At 36.2% G+C, this 23565-nt stretch overlaps 1 protein-coding gene across 5 annotated transcripts in view; it reads right to left on the bottom strand.

The window, feature by feature from the left end:
• Nucleotides 1-23324, bottom strand: part of LOC131147968 (NAD(H) kinase 1) — a 53600-nt gene extending 30276 nt beyond the window's left edge. The window contains exons 1-8 of one of the 5 annotated variants that reach the window (XM_058097666.1): nucleotides 23137-23236; nucleotides 15804-15883; nucleotides 15448-15601; nucleotides 15218-15337; nucleotides 12846-12983; nucleotides 1390-1589; nucleotides 829-942; nucleotides 548-642 (exon numbers count right to left, since the gene is read on the bottom strand). In XM_058097666.1, coding sequence (XP_057953649.1) covers nucleotides 548-642; nucleotides 829-942; nucleotides 1390-1589; nucleotides 12846-12983; nucleotides 15218-15337; nucleotides 15448-15601; nucleotides 15804-15830 — 848 coding nt within the window. In that variant the 5' untranslated portion in view covers nucleotides 15831-15883; nucleotides 23137-23236. Of the gene's footprint in view, nucleotides 1-547; nucleotides 643-828; nucleotides 943-1389; nucleotides 1590-12845; nucleotides 12984-15217; nucleotides 15338-15447; nucleotides 15602-15803; nucleotides 15884-16638; nucleotides 16660-23136 lie in introns of those variants that run through there. The other 4 variants (XM_058097667.1, XM_058097670.1, XM_058097668.1 and 1 more) reach the window with 4 other exon arrangements.
• Between the last annotated feature and the right edge of the window lie 241 nt (nucleotides 23325-23565).

Genomic DNA, 23565 nt, shown 5'->3' with positions numbered 1-23565 from the left:
GGAGACCAAGTTATCCTATTATAAGAGTTGAATGGAGAATTACGAACCTAAGTGGGAATGACAACAGTATAGGCCAAGCTTAATGTGGGTAAGTGTCTCTTTCAGGTTAAACTTCCACTGAAACTTAAAAGATACAGCACAATAAAGAAAAGGAAAAAATAAATAAAAAGCTAAGCAACCATTTCAATGAACATCAATTACAGGAACAATTGAATTTATATTGAGAATATTAAAATTGAATATTCTTTCAAGCACCATAAAACCTTAAGTAATTGTGCCATGATGACAGAAGAGTACATACTAAGAATGAGAGATACTGATAAAACAAGAAGACACTGCAGCAATTCTCAACATTTTGAAATACAAAACTAGTTCATCATGGGAAATGAAAGCTCATGATTTAGCTAAAAACCACTCTTGATTATTGCAGCACCTTACAATTTTAAAAAGCTTAAGTCTAGCATGATACTGACCGCAGCTAGTATTTTAAAGTATTTCTTTTAAAATTGCACACATCTGAAAACCAAGCCTTATTAACTAATCACACCTGACCATTTCTGCACATAAAATTCGAACAGAAGTTGAATTTGGTTTGGTCAAAATAAGCACAGTCTGTGGGGGAGATTGCCACTTCAAAGAAATCTGAAAATGCAAAACGAGTCTTCAATTATAAAATTCCATAAAACACATGTAAACCAATCATAACGATTAGACAAACAGAATATTTGGAAACTTTTTTTCATATTAAGGGGAAAATAAATTTAAGAAATCAGGTGTATGCACTCTTGAAATAACTCAAAAATGGGGCAACGACAGCAATTGTAATACCTGTTTACTGCTGCGCTCTGCAGTTGTTATATTTCCTCTTTCAAAAGAGACAACGTCATGCTTATGCTGATCACTTTTCTCACCTTTGCTCTCCCATGAAAGTTTAAATGAGGCCTGTCTCAGGAAACATTGACTCTTTAATTATTTATTTGGGGGTTTAGTAGCACAGGTTACATGGCATAATTGGAATGTCTTGTTTCTCTCTTTTTCTCTAAAAATTATGCATGTAACACGATTCCCGGAAGGATTTTATGGTATGTCGCTATAACTCATAATAGTCACATTTGTAGCAATAAAACCATGAATTCTACATCTAAGCTTAACAGTTCTGGCTGAAAGCCATCTATAAAGTCTGTAGCACTTTTTTTTTTTTTATAGAAAAGTCTAGCGCTTTTATCAAATAGCTATAGCTTAAGGAACATTGGAAAAAGTAACCAATCCTAGCATGGCATTTACGTTTGTCAGGAATGATGCTTTAAATAGACACATACTATTAATCAACAAGCATTGCAGTATAGCATAGCCATATGCTCAGCATTTGGAAGATATACAAGAAAGTACCTTTCTCCTAATCCTATGCTGAACCACCTCAGACCCAGAATCAGCCTCCCCATCCCGAAGAACCTCATGGGAACAAATTCCATGTTTTCCACAACACCCTTCAGATTGCTCATTGGCTCGATGACATGATACAGGATGGTTCACCAAGTTTTCTTCCCCATTGCCATCAAACTCATCACTGCGCTTGTCACATAAAGGCCCTGTATTCAAGCCAGAAATCTCTTCTAATCTCTTGGTTGATAAGTTACTCATTGGAGCCCAAGAAAATTATTAAAATGAGTGTGCAATTGAAGAAAGAAAATTGAATCTTCTAACTCTAATAATAATTAGGCATAAGAATTAACACCAACTTAGGCATAAAAATAAAAACTCAGTTTGATATCCATATATTTTACTTTTCGTTTATCACCAAATATGCCACAACAAGGCTTGTTCATAAACATGTAACATCCTAAAAAATAATTATTAATATTTCTTTTTTCATTTTTTAAGATAATAAAATTCCTATAAGAGGTCTCAGCAAAGGAAGGAAGATGCCACCCAAAAACTCTTAAAAAGAATCTCCTGAATGCTAGATAATTCTTTTTTCATTATTTCAAGATTATGAATTCTATAATTATCACGAAAGAAAAGAACTATTTCTCCCGAAAACTAATAAATAACCTCCTGAAAGCTGGATGATAAGTAGTCCACCTTAACAAATGCAATCAGGCTCCATTTCACGAAACCAGGAAAGGGTTATACTGCATTCACAAGGTTTCTCATGGACATGATTGTAAGATTACTAAGCTATATTGAAAAACTTATAGAACATGAACTGAATAAACCATGGTTTTAAATTGTGGCTGCAACCGTCATGCAACATTCCAAATACTGTTACACGCAGCTAAAAGAGTGGGAATAAAAATCAAAGCCGCGCCGGCCGCTACGGACCACTACCATTATGTAATTGCGACTACTGCCATTAAGGAACTGCTAACAGCACTGTTACCAAAAAAAATAAAAACTAATTTTACATTTTCACACTTTTTCTTCTCATTTTCCTCTTCATAAATCAATCTCGATAAGCTATGTGAAGAGAGGGAGGAGAAGATAATGATGAGGATGACAATGATACAAAACTACCTATTTTTTATAGTATTCATAAGATATGCAGGAATTAACAATTTGATAAATGTTATTTTGTTGAAAAAATATTTATTTTGATAATGTTAGTAAATTTATTTTTCTTTTCAATATTCTTCAACTTCAACCTTCCTTTTCATTTTTACTTTTTGTTATGTTCAAGTTGTTAATACTTTCTTTTTTCAATGACAAATTTTATGATTATAATGTTACAATTTAAAATATAACTTGTCAGTCTAAATTTATTAAATTTTTCATTACTTTAACTAATAAAATTATAGAAAACTCACTTAATTTATTATATGTTTTAATTGCCTAACATATTAATGGAGTTATGATTTTTTTTATTAATTAATTTATCACAAATATGATTAATGAGAAGTGAGAATATATATATATATATATATATATATATATATATTTGTTAATATCAGTTTAAAACTGTCAATTTTTTTAACATTAATAAACAATATGAGTAAGTTGGACTAGTGGATCCAAAATACAGTAAAAGCTCTTGAAGAAGGGATAAGAGCTTAAAACCAGCAATCATACCAATATATACTGATACACATAAGGTTGTGTGTGCTTGGAAAAATATTCCCAGCCTTTACACCAACTCCCCACTAAGTAATACATAAGGTTGTGTGTGCTTGGAAAAAAATTCACAGCCCACTTCCCACAATGTAACGTCCACTACTTTCACTTCCCTCTACACCTGTTGCCTTTATGTTAGTAACACGCTACCACTATTTAAAGCCATGGAATCCACGTGGCTAGATTGCCCTCCTTTCTTAAAGTCCAAAAACAAAATAGAACAAATAAGGATCCCACACTCAAATCATTCTAAAGAAGTGAGAATACATATATTTGTTAATATCAGTTTAAAACTGTCAATTTTTTTAACATTAATAAACAATATAAGTAAGTTGGACTAGTGGATCCAAAATACAGTAAAAGCTCTTGAAGAAGGGATAAGAGCTTAAAACCAGCAATCATACCAATATATGCTGATACACATAAGGTTGTGTGTGCTTGGAAAAATATTCAGAGTCTTTCCACCAACTCCCCACTAAGTAATACATAAGGTTGTGTGTGCTTGGAAAAAAATTCACAGCCCACTTCCCACTATGTAACGTCCACTACTTTCACTTCCCTCTACACCTGTTGCCTTTATGTTAGTAACACGCTACCACCATTTAAAGCCATGGAATCCACGTGGCTAGATTGCCCTCCTTTCTTAAAGTCCAAAAACAAAATAGAACAAATAAGGATCCCACACTCAAATCATTCTAAAGAAGTGAGAATACATATATTTGTTAATATCAGTTTAAAACTGTCAATTTTTTTAACATTAATAAACAATATAAGTAAGTTGGACTAGTGGATCCAAAATACAGTAAAAGCTCTTGAAGAAGGGATAAGAGCTTAAAACCAGCAATCATACCAATATATGCTGATACACATAAGGTTGTGTGTGCTTGGAAAAATATTCAGAGTCTTTCCACCAACTCCCCACTAAGTAATACATAAGGTTGTGTGTGCTTGGAAAAAAATTCACAGCCCACTTCCCACTATGTAACGTCCACTACTTTCACTTCCCTCTACACCTGTTGCCTTTATGTTAGTAACACGCTACCACCATTTAAAGCCATGGAATCCACGTGGCTAGATTGCCCTCCTTTCTTTAAGTCCAAAAACAAGATAGAACAAATAAGGATCCCAGTATCCCATACTCAAATCATTCTAAAGAAATGAAACATTATAAAGAAGAAGATACCAAAAGACAGCATATAGGGTATTTCCCAAAGCATCTCATGTCTAAAATTTAGTGGCCAAAATTTTCAACACATAAACACCAAAAGATGCTGAGAGAAGCCACAAGTAATCCCAAACCGAAATTGGAGTGTCAACTGAAATAGTTAACACTTAATGAACAAGTTAATTAATCTTATTCAGTCCCATATACTCTTAAAAGGAAAACAACTATTGTGATTTGTTTGGTACCACTTATTGGCAAGCACTGAATCAGAATAATAATTTGAGGCCGTAAATCTAGAAAGAAACATATAGAAAAAGGAAGCTCCCTTTGAATGGGAAAGCCACCCAAATCATCCCCCACCCATTGTCATGGGCCGAACACTTCACACCTTGTGAAGGGCCGGGCGGCACTAGCTATAGCACATCAGCACTCTTGCTTAACTAGTCAAGCAAAAGTATACCGTGGTTTACCACAAGAACACATTCACAACCATCGAATACAAAGTAAGTGGAAAAAGCAAGCAACCATGTAAGCAAATGAGAATCACATGGTAAACTGTAAAGCAACACAATTCATTACTAACACCTCCGTAAGCAACATGTGTTTCGTGAGTGAGGCATGTAGGCTAAACACATCTACAAATGCTAGTAAGTATAACAATGACTGATGAAGACTCACCCGCCCTTAAAGAGCTTTCTACACTATTCTAGCTCTGGTATAGGAAACATAAAACTGACCAAAGAGTCATACTCCCATTTTACAAAAGGCACTACCAGACTCGATAAATAAAACCTGTACTGCTATTTACATGATGGCTATCCATCCCATGTACACAAGTCAAGAGGTTCTAGGCAAAGCATAATGCCCTGAACAAGTTCGGCTAGTGACACCCATGCACAGCCTCAATTTTGTAGGGGAAGAGCACCAGGCTCTCAGCAACATTTTTCACTACTGGAAAACAGTTTTACTTTCCATTTCCAGTTTTTCAAATAATTACAAAAATGCCACTTGTTTTCAATTTTTCAAAAAGTTGGAAAACATATTTTTTTTCTTGTTTTCTGAATTTCTTATATAAACCTTGAAAAATTGAAAAATAAGGTGGCATTTTTGTTGTTTTTTGAAAATCTGGAAATGGAAAATTGGAAGCTATTTTAAACAACTAAACGGGCCCTTAAGAACCCCCAATTTAAATTCCGACGTGAACCAAATTCCTTTGAAACAATGAGAGAAGCTCCTCACTATCTCATCCATCGGATGGACCACCCTTAGAAACCACAAGTACAAGAATGTACCAATTGCCAAATGCTATTGCATCTAAACAGAACCTCTAATGCCACTCTAACGAAAGACAGTCCAGGAAATATCAGGCATTCATTCTCAAAATGATCAAGCAATATCCCATTTATATATGTGTGTTTACGTATGTATTTGAGTTTATAATGATCCTGTCAATCCTCCAATGCAATCTCATGTACTCATATGTCAAATTTTTTTTTCTAATTAAGATAAAAACTTAAAAAATGGTATAAAGAAATTAAATAGGAGGATTCTAGAATATTCTGTTTATTAAAATCAACCAATCAACCTAAAGTAAAAGCTGCCTTTCAAAACGTTTCAACCCTTTAAACCACCAAATCCCAACCATGTGCTGACTTTTACTTACCCCCATGCACTTTGTAGCCCAACCATGTGCTGACTTTTACTTACCCCCCCTGCACTTTGTAGCCCAATTCAATTCCTCATTGCAGATTATATGCAGTTAAAACATTTTTTATTTCTCTTCTTCTTCTTCTAAATTTTTTGACAAACAAAGATTTTGCTAACGCAAGAAAGAGAGATGATACAATGATGCATGCTGCTGCTCCAGTGAAGAATAGTTAATATTGTTAGTTGTCACTTGTCATTGTATTTGTTAATTATCATTATATAGGTGTCATTATTATGGTCTAGTCAAAGTGTGTCATTTCCTATATCCAACTTCATTTACGAAGTTCATTTATAAGATTTTTTCAGTCTAGAGAAGTAAGAAACAGCCATAGACAAGAATTGTCATTTTCCTAGGCACATTTAATGTGCAAGTCATTCATGTGTCTATGAAGATGCAGTACAGAATTTTTCCTTTCCATTTTGCTTATCAATTCTAATATGCTCAGAATTTTCCTGAGATCTGGAAGTGTGAGTTCAGGATTCATTCAGTGGCTTCCTTCCACCAGAGCATTTCCCCGCAACGGCACATGAGTATCACTTTTTGCCACTAAGTCTCCCTGTAATTTCTAATCTGACAGATCCTGCAATATATTTCCACCACACTTGCTGCATCACATTCGCATCAGAGCAGCTCCTTCCTTTTATTGCTACTAGAAGGAAGACCTTGGTTGGTAAAATGGGTGATATGGCAGTAGCACCTCTAATGAAGAGCAAAAGAAAAATTGTGAAAATATTCAGATGAAGGATTATTGGCTGCAGAAGACTTAATTTAGAACGAGATTGTAGAAATCCCGAGTATCTTGGAGTGATTTAGGGTATATTTATGTAGAGAATTGTATATTATTAAGAGAGATTATTCTAGGAGATTGTTTCCATTTTTAGCATACCCGATTGTATTATAAGTAGTGTATTAGCTTGTACAAAGATTTATTCAAGAAATACAGAAATTATTCATTTTGATTTCATGGTATCAGAGCTAGGAGATTAAACCTAACTATCAATGGAGGAAACCGCAGGCCAAAGTAGAGGTTCGATGGTCTTTGAATCTCACGAGGGTGAGAACGAAGCTATCTCCACCATATGCTCAACTGGACTCGACAACTCATCCTTCCAGCTCATGGTGGAGAAGATGAATGGCAAGAATTTTCGAGAATGCACACAATCGATCAAACTTGTGATCGATGGCAAGGGAAAGTTGGGATTTCTTACCAGCGAGACACGAAGACCTGCCCCAAACAAAGCTGCCGCCCTTCAAAAATGGAAATTGGAGAACTCCATGGTCACAGCATGGCTGGTGAACTCCATGAAGCTGTCGATCAGGAGGAGTTATCTTTTCCTGCCATCGGCGAAGGAAGTCTACTCCGACGCCAAGAACTCCTCCAACACTCTATATAGCATTTCGCACAGGCAATTGCTCAGACCAACCGCACCCGTCCCCATGGATTCCTCTTTGTCACCGGCATCGTCACTGCATCTGGCCATGGCCACCTTGATCGGTGCCTCCGTCATGGCCATCTCCGCCTTCTACATTCACAAGCGCAGCGTCGACTAGGTCCTCCGCCGCCTCATTGACATCCGACATAAGCTTCCTCCTGACAACGCGGTCGAGAGGAGGAAGAAGAAGAAGAAGAGGAAAGAATGGAGCGAGACTTTGACGTTTTTGGTTCCGACAGAGAGATTGGGATTGATGAGAAAATGTTAAGGTAGGGTCTATCTAGGTTGGCGGACTAGACCTCGTTTAGTTATTATAGAGCTTTGTCTTCCACAAATATTTCTTCGGGTTCTTTAGCCCAAAGAGGTAATTTTTTGCAAGCCTTGAATATAACCTCTAGATCCAAAACTCCTTGGATTATTGATTCTAGTGCCTCTAACCAAATGACCGATGCCTATCATCTTTTCTCATCATATTCACCCTGTGCTAGAAATTTGAAAGTTAAAATTGCAAATGGATCACTCTCGTCTATCACAGGCAAAGGCAATATCCGACTCTCTGACTCCATCACACTAGAGTCCGTTCTTCATGTTATTAATTTATCCTGCAACTTACTATCCACTAGCCAGTAAACTAAGAATTCTAATTGTTCTGCTAAATTTCTTCCCTCTCATTGTGTTTTTCAGGACCTATCATCCGGGAAGACGAATGGCAGTGCTAAGGAGTGTGAGGAAATCTACTACTTTGAGGAGGCTAATGTGAGTGAACAATGTCAAACTGCTATTTGTGATTCTGCATCTGTTTCTAGGAATAGTGAGATTTTGTTATGGCATTCTAGGATGGGTCATCCAAATTTTCAATACTTAAGACACTTATTTCCTTCCATTTTTTCAAATAAGACGTCTTCTGATTTTCAGTGTGAGATTTGTGAACTTGCAAAACACCATCGTAATTCCTTTCCAAAATCCACATACAAACCATCCAGACCTTTTACTATGATTCACAGTGATTTATGGGGGCCCCACACTCTCTTAATCGCACTCACACAAAATGGTTTGTTACTTTTATTGATGATCACACTCGTATTTGTTGAGTTTACCTGTTGAAAGATAAAACTAAAGTCTATTCTATTTTTATCAATTTTCACTCCATGATTCAAACACAATTTCAAACTCACATTCAAATCTTGCGTACTGATAATGGTACAACATATTTCAATACTATATTGGGAAATTATCTTCAAGAAAATGGAATTATCCATCAAATTTCCTGTGTGGATACCCCTCAACAAAATGGGGTTGCCAAAAGCAAAAATAGGCATATTCTTGAAGTAGCTCGGGCATTGATGTTCACTACAAATATGAAAAAATATTTTTGGGGTGATGCCATTTTAATAGCTACATATCTCATTAATAGAATGCCTAGTCGGGTTCTTTCTTTTGCCCCTCCTCTCCAAAAATTCCAAGAGTATTTTCCCAACTCTCGGCTCAACTCCAATCTCTCCCTAAAAATTTTTGGGCGTTTTGCATTTGTACATGTTCATGCTCACAATAGGGATAAATTGGAACCTCGTGCCATTAAGTGCATTTTTATTGGTTACTCTCCTACTTAGAAAGGCTACAAATGTTATGATCCTGTCACAAAAAAATTGTTTGTTAGCCTTGATGTCACGTTCTTTGAAACCACTCCTTACTTCCAAAAGCCCTCTCTTTAAGGGGAGAATTGGAGTGAAGATCGGTTCTTTGATTTCTATGTTGATGAATCTGTGCCATACACCGAGTCTATCAACACCACTACACCATTCCCTGATCTATCACCTCTGTCATGTACAAAAGACCACTTAAACTCAAGGGGAGATGTAAAAAAACAAAATAACAAGAAGATACTTGTTTACTCAAGGAAGCTAAAATCAAAGAACAGGGAGAATCTCATACCTGAGGCACCAAGAGAATTGGAACCGGTGATAGCTCCGCGCAACCATGAGTCCACGCCCAATCCCGATCAGGTAATAAATCCAAATAGCCATGAGCTTCCTATTGATAATTCTACACCTGATGACATCAATTTACCCATTGCTTTTAGAAAACAAACTAGGTCATGTGCTCTCTATCCTTGGTCAAAATACATGTCTTATAAAATTCTGTCTACAGAGTATCATGCTTTTACCTCTTAACATTGATAGGATAAAAATTCCAAAGAATATCCAGGAAGCCTTGGAGATTCCTGAATGGAGGGAAGCTGTCATGGAGGAAATGTGGGCCCTGGAAAAGAATGGAACTTGGGATGTTATGAATTTGCTAAGAGGGAAGAAGTCAATAGGCTGCAAATGGGTCTTCACGGTGAAATATAAAGCTAATGGGATAGTTGAACGGTATAAAGCTCGTCTTGTTGCAAAAGGGTTTACACAGACCTATGGCATTGACTATGCAAATATGTTTGCACCGGTGGCAAAATTGAATACAGGTTGGGTCCTCCTGTCCTTGGCAACCAACTTGGATTGGCCACTTCAGCAACTTGACATTAAGAATGTATTTCTAAATGGTGAGTTAGAAAAAGAAGTCTACATGACGATACCACTAGGTTTTAGTAAGAAAGGTGAAGAAGACAGAGTATGTAAACCCAAGAATTCCTTGTATGGACTCAAGCAATATCCTAGAGCATGGTTTGACAAATTTGTGAAGGTGATAAAGAACCAAGGATATCAACAAAGGCAATTAGATCACACTATGTTTTTCCAACAGTCTGAAAATGGGAAAAAAACAATTTTGATTGTGTATGTTGATAATGTAATCCTAACTGGAGATGATACAATGGAGATGGAAAGATTGAAGAAAGTCCTAGCCGCTGAGTTTGAAGTCAAAGACCTGGGACAAATGTGGTACTTCTTGGGAATGAAAGTTGCTAGATCAAAAAAGGGTATCAGTGTCTCTCAGCGAAAGTATATCCTTGATCTCCTAACCAAACTGGCATGCTTGGATGCAAACCTAGTGAAACCCCAATTGAAGCAGTAAAGAGAGTTGAAGACTGCGAAATATCAGTTGAAAAGGAAAGGTATCAGAGATTGGTTGGTAAACTAATCTATCTATCACATACTAGACCCGACATCGCATTTGCAGAATGTATGGTAAGCCAACAAATGCATTCACTAAAGAAGACACATCTAGAGGCTATGTACAAGATTCTCAGGTATCTCAAGGGTTCTCCAGCCAAAGGACTCTTCTTCAAGAAGTGAGAAAACAAGGAAGTAGAAGTTTTCACAGATGCTGATTGGGTAGGATTAGCAGAAGATAGAAGGTCTACCACCGGATATTGCACCTTTGTATGGGGAAATTTGGTGACTTGGAGGAGTAAAAAATAGAATGTAGTGGCTCGAAGTAGTGCTGAAGCTGAGTTCAGGGCAGTTGCACAAGGGATATGTGAAGGTTTGTGGTTACGGAAACTTTTGAAAGAACTACAGTTCATGGTGAAATTCCCTATCAAACTCTACTGTGATAACAAAGCAGTCATCAGTATCTCTCTCAATCCAGTTCAACATGACAAGACTAAGCATGTAAAAGTGGTCCAACACTTTATCAAAGAAAAGGTTGAAGAAGGAACCATTTGTATGACTTATGTGCCTACCAAGAAACAAATAGCAAACATCTTTACCAAAGGGTTAGCCCGACAGAGTTTTGATGATTTCATCTGCAAGTTGGATATGATCAATATTCATGATCCAACTTGAGGGGGAGTGTAGAAATCCTGAGTATCTTAGAGTGATTTAGGGGATATTTATGTAGAAAATTGAATATTATTAAGAGAGATTATTCTAGGAGATTGTTTCCATTTTTAGCATACCCGATTGTATTATAAGTAGTGTATTAGCTTGTACAAAGATTTATTCAAGAAATACAGAAATTATTCATTATGATTTCAGAGATGCACAGCAGAGCTTTGCAAGTTAGTCATTGACAACAGCAGGTGCAAAAATATTTTTACTGAATTAATGGGGGAGATATTGAAGCTTGAAATGGTGGTGGAATACCTGCAGCCGCATCGCATTATCTGGTCTAATAAAGGGAAGGAAGTAGTAGTCACAATAAGGTGCATTGCCAATTTTTCAGTTGGAATCTTTTATAAAGGATGCACCTGATGTGATGAAGTACCAAGGGACACATGCCATTAGTCTATTTGGTGGTGGCGAAATAACCAAAGTGATGTCCATGAGAAGCAAAACAATACCTACCTTTCTATGTCAAAAATGGTGATGAAAAGAAGCAACTAATTTAGAGCCCATGAAGGACGTTGATGTGACAAACATCAAGAAGGATGAAATGCAGGCAAGTAGTTTTGATAAAACAACCCACACATCACTGAAAATGAGGAGGGCTTAATGGTGCTACCAAGTGCTTCCTCAATTGAAAATCAAGTTATAGAACATGAAGCTCTTCATACATTTACTCAACCTGCACCCATGAGTGGTGTTACATCAAAAACAAGCTGCATGACTAATGTTAACCCCGCATTCATGAGATTAGTATTGAATTCTTGGGTCAACTTGGAAATCCTTGGACTAACTTAAAAGCGCTACTGAAGACGCTGCACGTATCTTTCTGGGTCAACACATGCAAATTGTCTTGAATTTAGAATTCAAGAAGTGATTAGAGAATGAAGCCAACAAGAACAAGAAATAATACAAAAACCAGAATAAAAAATAATCCTCTTCTATTAATATCCTACACAGAAGTCCACCAGCCATTGCTTCAACCCACAGATGTCCTCAAGAAAGCCACCAAAGTGAATAGAGAATGAATCCAACAAGAAACAAGCATCATTCAATCCTTCAATGCATGACAAAACACATCCTCATAAAAACTTGGTGGATCTTACATACAATACCAAGATTTCCCACTTTAACATGGGGTAATTAGATTCTTAGCAATTAAAACTGGGTCAAATCTTGCATCAACGTCACAGTTATTGGATGACTGGACAGCTAGGATAGAATTTCAAAGCCCAAAAAAGGAGCCACAGGCCTCACACCAGTCAAGAAGCCTTTTTAGAACGGAAAAGAGTTCTAATAGTGTTAATCTTATATTTACTATATGCTGCTCAATTTGAGTTTTCCAATTTTATGTGGGGAAGTTTCTCACTGTGTAGCTTTACTGCTGTTATCGCCTGGCAACTACAATTCATGCTATTGTAGTAATGGACCACTTAAGGGCTTTCAGAATCCTTCTAGTATTAGTTTGATTCAAGGGTTTGTGTTAATTGTTGCTTGGGATTCATAGTTTATTAAAGGTTATAATAATCTCTTTTGTAGCAATGAACATTCTATTGAGAATACAACTTCAGAATTTAATTACAAGTTGTCTCTTCTGCTTCTCACTCTTCATCTTCTCAATCTTATTTTATCCTGCCTTTGTCTTATAGCTGCAAGTGTAGAGCAAGTACCTTCAAATGTACACCTATTCTGTTCCCTCCAAATTTCCCAGCAGACAAAACATGGAAAAACTGCTTTTATCATTGCCATTGTATTATTTGGAGAAGCCCAAGTCCACCAACTTTGAATCCTTGGACAAATTTCATTACCTGAATGGAATACCCATAATCTGATGATAATGATCCAAAATTTTAGTAGCAAGCTCATAAAAACTAACCAAATTATCCAGGTTCATTGTTTGGATAGGTTTAATAAGAAAAACAATCCAGAACTTGACAATAATAAGAAAAACTCATTTGCAAGAAGATAGGTATGAAGTAAAATTTCAAGGGGAAAAGAAAAGAAGTTAAAGGAACCTCTTCATGGAAGTTAAGGCAGCAATAAAAACCTCTCTTTTATTTGAGAAAGAGTTCCATGGAAAGATTAAAGCAAACAGCTCCAAGAGGCAAGATGTAATATCATTCCAATATTGGAATGACAACACTTCAAGTAAAACATCAAGATTAAAAAGGGGGAGCTAAAAACTAGTAAGTGATACTAAATCCAAACCAAATTGCATAAAAAAAAAAAGTGAGCCACAAAAAGTGTAGAGAAAGATGTAAACAAACTTCTTTAGAAAGGAAAAGGGAGATGGGAAGCTTGCATATGTGAAAAACATTTTAGGTGAGATGGACGCAATTATACTAGTGATGTTAGATGTCATAGATTATAGATGCAAGCGATGAAGCTCTTTGTTGACATTCTCGGGGAAAGTAAAGTCCTCTTCATTCATGAAGAAAAGAATTCCCTCCCTTGATTCATACGATGTTGCCTCTTGCAATCTTAATTTAAATTCTTCTGATGCAATCTGAATTTTCCTTACCTGCTCCCATTGCTAAGTTGACACACTCATCTAAGGTCCACTAGCAAAAATTAAAGATTTGTTTTGACAAGGGCTTCCAAGAAATAAAATTAGTGACATGCTTCAAAAGAATAGACTAACACATCTAACTCCAATTATGTTTGTATTATGGGCAAAATGTGATCACTTCTTTCTTCATCATTGAATAAGTTGTTTCTTTATTGCAATGTGGCATATCCTATTTACAGTCCATTGGTTCATTAGGCTAGTGATAGTGAGGTGCCTCACAAAGATTTTACAACCATTTCCTCTGTTATGGAAAGCAATAGTTATTGGTTACAAAAGAGCAGGACTGTAACCTCCATTTGGAAATAAGGAAATTTAGGGAAAAAAACTATGCAGCAAAAAGTGATGGCTTCAAGTTCAACTGCTGAAAATAAGTCTTCCATCGTCAATTCCTCTGATAACCTCAACCTCAAAGACATTAAAAGGGGCGCCTACTCACTCAATTCTTGGATAACCACTTCAGAAGGTAGGGATAGCCAAAACTAAGCAAGCATACACATTCAAGATGATACCTCATGATATATGCCATTTGTTTCCCTAGCAATAAAATTTGATTATTTTGACTCCACCAGGCATAAAAATAAGCAAAAACTAAGACAAGCTCCAGTAGCTTTTCTTCTTCAATATGTATGATCCATCCAAACCCTAACTTTGGGCACCAGGTGATTTTAAAAGAGAGGGAAACGCTATAGAATTAAACAGCTTTAACAAAAAAAGGCAACACACACACACACACATACACACACAGGGATTGCAGGAGTAGAGAAGACGGAATTTTTTTCATTTTATATTTTTTAATAACAAAAGAAGAGATTTCATTAGTATGGAGGAATAATAAAAATTAAGGCCAGATTTTCTCAAAAGAAACCAATTTTGTGGTACTGGATCAACAACAGAGAGAAGGGGGGAATTGTAGAGGAATTGAAGCGTCTTAGGATAAGAGAAACTAAGATGGTATATATCAAATGTAATTTTGCAAGACATGAATAGAAATGGAGGATTAACATGAGCTATGGGATCAATCATCCAAAAAAGCGAGAAGCGAACTGTAACTTGACCACTGACCACAAAAGTAAAACAAAAACGAATGAAGCAGGTGACTACTTCCAAAGGGTTTTGAAATTGAACACCTATTCATCAAAATCATAGAGAAACCATTATAAACAATAGCAAGGCCATTAATCTTTTATACTACCAGCAACAATCGAGAAATCACTGGCCCATATAATGTGCAAATCAAAAATAAGAACACTGACATATATTAGTGCAAATACATGACAAGACAGAACAATAAATGAAATGTGCAACAAAGACCAGTAATTGCCCTAGTGTGATTATATAATTAAGTTGAAGGGTCAATAGGGGGAAATAACAAATGCAAAAAAAAAAAATTGTCATCTAAAAGGGGAAAAAAAAAATTTTAAGGCAGTGTAATAATTATAGAAGAAATATATAAATTCATGAAAGGTAGGAAACCTCTTTGCTCCATCCGTAGGTTCCTTTCCCTCTCCAATTCATATTTACGCTTCCACTCAGCTGCCTCAGCCTGAGCTGCAGCCTTTGCTTCAGCAACTCGTCTTAAAGCCTTTGCAACAGCTAAACATAAGTTCAGCAGAAATAAGCATAAAATTGTACACCAAAATCAGGCTAAAGCAGATAGCCCCACTGACGACATAACAGTTTCAGGGATTAAAGCATAGCCATACTTCTCAGAGCTTCTGAGAACTCTATAAGATGGTCATCAATTCCCTCCACAGGAGGTTGTTGAATAAGTTCCTGGACTGCTCTCTCTGAATTACACGCAGAAAGTAGATCCATAAATCCATTCCCTGGTTGTGTGCACGAAACACTCGCATTTCCCTGCCCAACAAAAGTTCTATCAGATAAAAGGCTTGAGAATTTTCTGGACACGAAACAAACTACCAAAACAGTGCCAATATAACATGCTGATTCCCGTTAAAATTTAAAATAAAGAATGATTTCCACTAGAGTATTTGCCATGCCATATTAATATATTTATATTAAATGAAAACATATATATTAACTAAAAAAAACATATTACCATCTGACTTCCTTCACAAAAGTTCATTATACTGGAAATGCATCAACAATACATCCTACTGTGTTAGATCGCCACTTCGCCTAAAATCTTAAGTTGTTAGATTGTGCCTCAACAATATATCAAGCCTAAATACTCCCCCACACGTGCAGCTCAACAGTACATGAAGAGATAAACAAACGATAAACAAACGTCAGCAATAAGACTAGAACGCAGGAGCTCCTGGCCACCACAGTATGTTAGATTACCATTTCACCTAAAAGTTTGAGCTGTTGGTTCTCAGACAACAATGTATACCATGCCTTAACATACTGATCATACAAGCACAACCAGGACCTGGATAGAAATAGCGCTGCTTAAAAATTCATACAAAAGGCAATCTGAAAAACAAGCGCATACATAAACTAGTGGAATGAAATGACACCACCTTAAAATCCATACAAGTGAGAAACATGTGTCATAGCAGAGCGTCCTAGTGAGCATCGATAACAAAAGCACACATACAGATCTCTCTATTAAAGTTGTTAAAGATTGAAAGCGGCTTGCACTTATCATGAGGTACCTAAATGCTACTCATTGTTTTTTCACACCAACATCAAAAGGATTCTATAAAATTACAAATATATGGTGTCCAACATGTAACCCTAGGCAATTAGGTATGAGCAGCATATGCAATAAAGGGAGCATTTTGTTTTGTTCCTCAGCTCTCCAAGGATGAGGTGATGTAACAAAATAACACGTTCTAGATCTCCTTTCATAAGACGGAGAAGATCTACAAATATATAAATAGCTCATGAAAGTGACTCTTCCGCCACCATCAACTGGTTGACCAAGTTACCTTCAGGCCCTTGAAAGCTATCGTATTTGTTTAAAGACACCGGGATCTTCTAATGAGTCCTCATCTCTTAACACGGACTTCTGGCCCTTGAAAGATATCTGATTAAAGACACTGGATGATTGTTTCATCTATGATGCTATCCTTGTAGGAGTCCTCATCTCTTAACACAGAATCAAATACATTAGCAAAACAGGGAAGCATCAACCTTGGGGCACTTGGGCCAATGACATGGTCAACGGAGTAACTCTTTCACAACATTTTTAGCAAAGCTTCCCCCCTCCCCCCCCTTATGTAATCAGTTTGGAAAGCTCTTTCAAATTTTTTTCTGCTTGCTTCTCACTTATTTTCCCAAAAAAGGTGGGGAAACACAACAAAACAAGAATGCATATGTAAATAAATAATAATTATGATGTTGATGACAACAAGGACAATAAATTGAGTTTGATTAGTCACTTTATGTCTTTTTTATTCAAATGTTTCACAAAATCATTTATAAGTTACCAGTAATGAATGGAGTTATCCTATATTTTCCCCCAAAAAAAAGAGTGGGGAGGGGAGATAAAAGATAGTAAGACACTAACCTCCCCTGAGGTTTTAAAAATTCCAAAGACCTCAAGAAAACCACAAACCTCCCTTGAGATTTGCCAAAAAGACACAAAGCTTCCCTTGTATTTTGCAAAAAGACAAGTCTTTCAAGGGGTGTAAGTGTTCCAAAAATCAAATGTCAAGGGAAGTCTATAACATTCTTAAAACCTAATGGGAGGTCCATGGGATTTTTGAAGCCTCTGGGGTGGTCCCTATCTTTTTGTCAAACCTCAAAGGAGATCAATGTCTTTTGCAACAGAAAAAAAAGATCTAAGTCTATTTAAGAAATAAAGACACTGTGCATAGTGGCATGTTTTCATAATTTTCTTCTCTAGTTTCATCAAACTTTGGCAATTCAAACTTTAAATTCTTGTTTATCTAAAAGTAATTGTTAATAGTTCTTTTGGTCATTTAGCACTATTAGTATGTGTTAGTGTTATGTTAATAAGTGAGAGTTCATAAGGGTATTATAGTCATTGGAATGTACTTGAAATATATTATAAATAAATGGGGAGAGAGTTCGTTAAGGGTATTATGGTCACTGATATGTACTTGACATATATTATAAATAAAGGGAGAGACCTATCACAACCTTACGCATACTAGTGTATTTGCACTTTTTAAGCTTTCGACCCTTCTTTGTTTTAACCCACCATTGATAGAAAAATTATGTGTGTGAGTATTTATACTTTTTCATTATTCTTATGTGTGATAAATTAATTAATAAAACAAAATACATTATACACTCTATTAATCAATTGAGCACATAAGATATATGAATAAGACAAATACACAATAACTAGAAAAGAAAAGAAGGTTGAAGTTGAAAATTATAACAAAAATATCAAATTGCTAATATTATCAAAATAAATATTTTCTTAATAAATTAATACTATCAAATTGTTATTAATGAATCTCTTGTGAGTATTTAAAAAAAGTAGTAAATTTTTGTATGAGTATCATCCTCATTATAAATTTTCCCCCTATCTCCCCATTGTATATTGAGAATGATTTATGAAAGGGGGGAAAAACAAAAGTGAGAAGAAGAAAATAATTTTTTCCATAACAGTCCTATAGTGATTCCGTAATGGCTGTAGCAGCCTTTATGTAACATTTGTGTTCTGTAACAGCTGCTACAGGCGTGATTTCCCCCCCTCCCCCCCCCCCCCCCCCCCCCCCCCAATTTCGCACTGTGTAAACAATATTGAGAACCCAAGAAAATGCTATCTAACGATCGCGGCCATTATTTAAAACCACGCTTATACCTTTATCAAATGTGTGTTCCTAAAGTGTTTTAGAGTGACTCACTCCCTACCATCTTATCAACAAGATGTCATCCTATGTTCTTGGAGGTAAAATCCCTACTTTATTCTCTTCCCAAATGCTCTTCTATTCCTTATATATTCAAGTGTGTATCCTTTGTTCATCAACTAACCACCAAGATGGATAAGTTGGATCCTCGTGCTATAAAACATGACTTTCTAGTCTACTTGAGCACTCAATATCATTGTTATAGTCCTACTCTACATTTACTTTTGTCTTTGTTGATGTTACCTTCTTTGAGCCTACACCATATTATCCTCTGCCCTAAGTGCTTCTAACTTCAATGAGTATCTTCCTCTACCTAATCTTCCAATTTCTAGTCTGCTATCTTTGCCCAGTCATCCACCTGTGTCTCCATATAGTTTAAGTCCTTCTCATCGTCTCAATCATTCTAAATTGCAAGTGTATTCATGATGACAACTCAAGGGAAGAGAGTCCCCTCCAACTTCTACTGCTACGCCTTTGATTTCCTTGTCTAGTGATCCTATTTCCCACGATATTAAGCCTCCCATTGCTGTCTAGAAAGGTAAATGCACATGTACGCAACATCCCATCTCTAAATTTGTTCGCTATGACCTCTTGTCACCTTCCTATTATTGTTCTATTACTACTCTATCCTTTATTGCTCTTCCTAAATCCATTTCTAAAGCTTTAGCCCACTTTGGATGGAGGAATGCAATGGTTGAAGAGATAAGCACATTAAGAAAAATGATACTTGGGAATTGGTATCTTTTCCTCCTAATAAATTTGTGGTTGGTTTTGGTTAGGTATATAATCTGAAAGTCAACCCAAATGGTTTTGTGGCTTGTTTGAAGGCACATCTTGTTGATAAGGGATATATTCAGGCATACAGTTTGGATTATTTAGACACTACCCCTGGTCACCAAACTTACCTCAATACATCTATTCATTCCCTTTATCACCACTTATCACTAGCCTCTGCCTTTACATTATTTAGATGTGAAGAATGCCTTCCAGTGCGGCGATCTTTAGGAGGAAGTTTATATGGAGCAACCACTTAGGTTTATTGCTAAGGTGGAGTCGAACTTGGTATGTTGGCTCAAGAAATCATATATGGTTTAAAATAGTCTCTTGAAGCATGGTTTGGTTTATCCAATGTTGTAGTACTTACGTTCAACCTTCAATGGTGGGCAGTAGATCACTCTTTTTGTTTTATCATCATACTCCATCTGGTGGGATTCTGCTTATTGTGTATATGGATGATACTGTGATCACCAATGATGATGATTGAGGTATCTAAGGCCTAAATCATTTTCTATAGACTAAGTTTCAAACCAAAGATTTGGGACCATCGAAGTACTTCTTGGTTATAGAAGTATCCAAATCTCGTATGGAATAGTTCAGTCACAAGGAAGTATATCTTGATCTTTCAAATGAGACTGGGCTATTCGGATTCAAACTTGTAGATACACCTATGGATCCTAAGTTCCTAACAGCAAATTAGTGTCACATATAGATGATTTTTTGTCTGAACCATGACGGTATGAGACTAATTTGAGAGTTGAGTTATCTCACAATTACTTGACCCGACCGAATATATCTTTTGCAAAGAAGTGTTGTTAGTCAGTTTTTGAACTCTTTTGGGACAAGTCAATGGGATGCAATAATTCGCATCTTGAGATATCTCAAAGGTGCACTAGTGAGAGAGGACTCTTAAATCAAGATCAGGGTCACACTTCTATTCAGGGATATATAGATGCAAATTGGTCTAGGTTGCCTTCATACAGAAGATCCACGACTAGGTACTGTATCTTTGTTGGCGGTAATTTGGTTTCCAGGAAAAGTAAGAACTATAGTTGCTAGGTCAAATGTTGAGTCAAAGGATAAGGCCAGGCTAACACTATATGTGAACTTGATTGCTTGAAGAACATGTTGGAAGAATTAAGTTTTTCACATTCACAGTCTATAGAGTTCATATTTAATAATCAAGCTCATATGGCCTCCAACTCAATCTTCCATGGTCGGAAAAAACACATTGAAGCTTATTGCCACTTTGTTCCGGAGAAACTTGTGCAAGAAAGCTCATTACAACCACTCATGTGAAGTATGATTTGCTACTTGCTGACTTGTTCACTAAAGCTTTGGGGGATGCTAGTTTCAAATTCATTTGTAACAAGCTAGGAGCATATGATATCTGTGCTCCAGCTTGAGGGTAACTATTAATGGTTATTTTTGTCAATTATCATTATAGTATATGTTAATGTTATGTTAATGTGATTAAGTAAGGGTGTTATAGTCATTGGTATGTACTTGACATATATTATAAATAGAGGGAGAGACTTATCATTGTCATTAAGTCTTCCGTTTCACTCAATACTTCAACAGTAATAAAACAAATCCAACATCATTGTGCAATTGCAATAATGAAATTAAAATTTTCAAATTTATTTATGAACTTTCTAATTTTGACTTGAGCCAAAAATCATGAGAAAAAAAAAAGAAATAACTAAAATGACATTGCAATTGTCATTGCAAAGAATGAAAAAAGAAAATCCAAAACAACTTTACAATTCTCAGTTGACTTAAGCCATCGATTTAAAACTAAGAAGTCAAACCATTAGCACTAATTTACAAGACTAAATTGTTCGAAACATGTTTGTAAGGGTAAAGATGTATCTAATTTTGGCTTTCCTTTTTTTTCTATAAGAAATTTTTTAACTTTCTTAGTAGTAACCTTTTTTTTCCTCCAACATGATCATTTTCACTTTTGTATTTACAATTTTGAAATTACTAATTACCACAAATGCATTATTAATTGGGCATAGCAACATCTAATATCCAATTTAGACACAAAGTGAAAATGTGCGAAGATCTCCAAAGATTAGCATAGAACATCCATTGCCAACTTGTAAATGCACAACATTGTGATAATGAAGATCATCACTTTCACTTAATTTTCAAATAGTTCTTCATAACCGTGTCAATTAACTCTCACTCGAATTAACTCTCACTTAACACTCCTCTTCCCTCACCTCTACCACATGCACTCAAACAATTTAACCAAATCTAATTTTATTCTTGATATGCATCTAAAGAAAATTTCCATCTTTGTTGTCTTCTCATTCTCATCAAGCAATGATTGTACAGAATTGCACAACCACATACAACTATATTTGATGAACCATTTTTTGAGAATGTGAAATAGCAGTTCTACTACACTTTGTATGATGGCTGTCTATGCAAAGTGAAGGGAAAAAACGTAAGGAAAAGAAGGGATCCCAAAACAAACTGATTATGCAAGTCAACATCAAACATAATTTTTAATACACAACTATATGTAAGTTCCCCAACCTTCCATCCATGAAGCACAACTAAGAATCATAATTCCTTAAAACTCATTCAGAAGATGTCCATGGACATCCTCCATCCACATATCAAAACACAGAAGAAAGGTATGGACATAGTTCTCAAGGTTTAAAATTATATTCACCAAGTAATCCAAACTTTAGGCACGTTTGGTGTCCAGATGCCAATGCAATTCTACATATGCCCGCTGATGAATACTATTGACTTTTTTACACGTCATTTGAGAAAAAGTGTGCAATATAACAGTGCTTTAATCTTCCAAATTCAATATCAGGGTTTTTGTTTACAGTCAGTCGCCTAGATAATCATAGAAAATAAAATTTAACATTCCATTCCAGCTTATAATAAATAAGCAACCCCAATGCACAAACCTCCCACACGAAGTGTCTGGAGAGGGCTTCTCATATGCAGCCTTACAGCAACAATCAGAAAGTATGTTTCTGTGAGTTGAACTTGTGACCCTCTGGTTTGAGTGCAAGACGCTTACCATTGCGTCAAGGCTTCCCCTCCCAGCTCTTAAGAAATGAAAAACTAAATAAACTGGGCCAGACAACTGTACAAGGCTTAATGAGCTAATTTAACTTCTATTTTTTAGGACAAAAATAACAGATATATATATATATATATATATATAGAGAGAGAGAGAGAGAGAGAGAGAGAGAGAGCGATCTATCCTATACCCCTTTTGCTTGTCTTTTCCTTCCATATCTCAGGAATCAGAACACCTGATAGGTACCAAATTCTCTCCCTAATTAACACTTGATCACCACCCTTGCATGCAAAACAAAAATCACCAACATTCCAACTTCCACTTCATCAACCAGAGTGATTTCACCACACCGCCATATCAATCAAATAAATTTTCCAAACTAACACCACAGTTTCTCAAAACGGAATTGTCCTTAGCTAAACAAACCACTTCAAATTCAACAAGCTCTCTATAAACTACAATAGTATCAGAAAACTATGCCGAATTGCACGAACATTGACATCAAATAAGGGAAAAGGTGGAGAAAAAACACACACAACACCTCCAATCTCAACTTCACCAAATAAAGGGAAAAAAATGGCACTGATCAAACTGAGAATAAAAACTACCAAACAATCTAAATTCAAGACGAACGCAAACCCTAATTTCAAAGAAACCATCAATGAAAGTCAAAACCATCCAAATCGAGCAGCAAACAATTATATTGAGAGAGAGAGAGAGACAGAGAGAGAGAGAGAGAGAGAGAGAGAGAGAGGGAGAGAGACGGAGCATACATTGCACTTGAGCTCGCGAGGAGACATGAGGCAATGGAGATGGAGACGGAGACGGAAAGCAAGAGAGAAAGAAACAGATCCTTAAGGCTTCTGACTCTGAGAATTGTCCCTGATGCACAAATGACACGAACCAGGGTAGTTGGAACGAACAGAGCCTATATAGTCCACATAGAAACATTACACTAGAGAGAGAGAGACAGAGACAGAGAGGTAGCGAATGAAGATGGGTGGTGGGCCCCAGCAGAAACGCGTGGCGAGTCCACGACGGAGGCGAGTCCATCACATGGCCATGGTCAACCCCCCATCCCAAACAAATCACCCGCAACGCCATTGACCATTCCCAATCTCTGTAAAAAAAGTAAAAAGGTAAAAAGGTAAAACAAGTTTAGGAGGAGGACTACTGTAGATCTCAGCTGGTTAATTTTATTT

This window comes from Malania oleifera, chromosome 2, assembly GCF_029873635.1.
Source record: "Malania oleifera isolate guangnan ecotype guangnan chromosome 2, ASM2987363v1, whole genome shotgun sequence".
NCBI classification, from domain to species: domain Eukaryota; kingdom Viridiplantae; phylum Streptophyta; class Magnoliopsida; order Santalales; family Ximeniaceae; genus Malania; species Malania oleifera.
The sequence above is the reverse complement of the archived record's forward strand: the minus strand, read 5'-3'. Positions and strand labels throughout refer to the sequence as shown.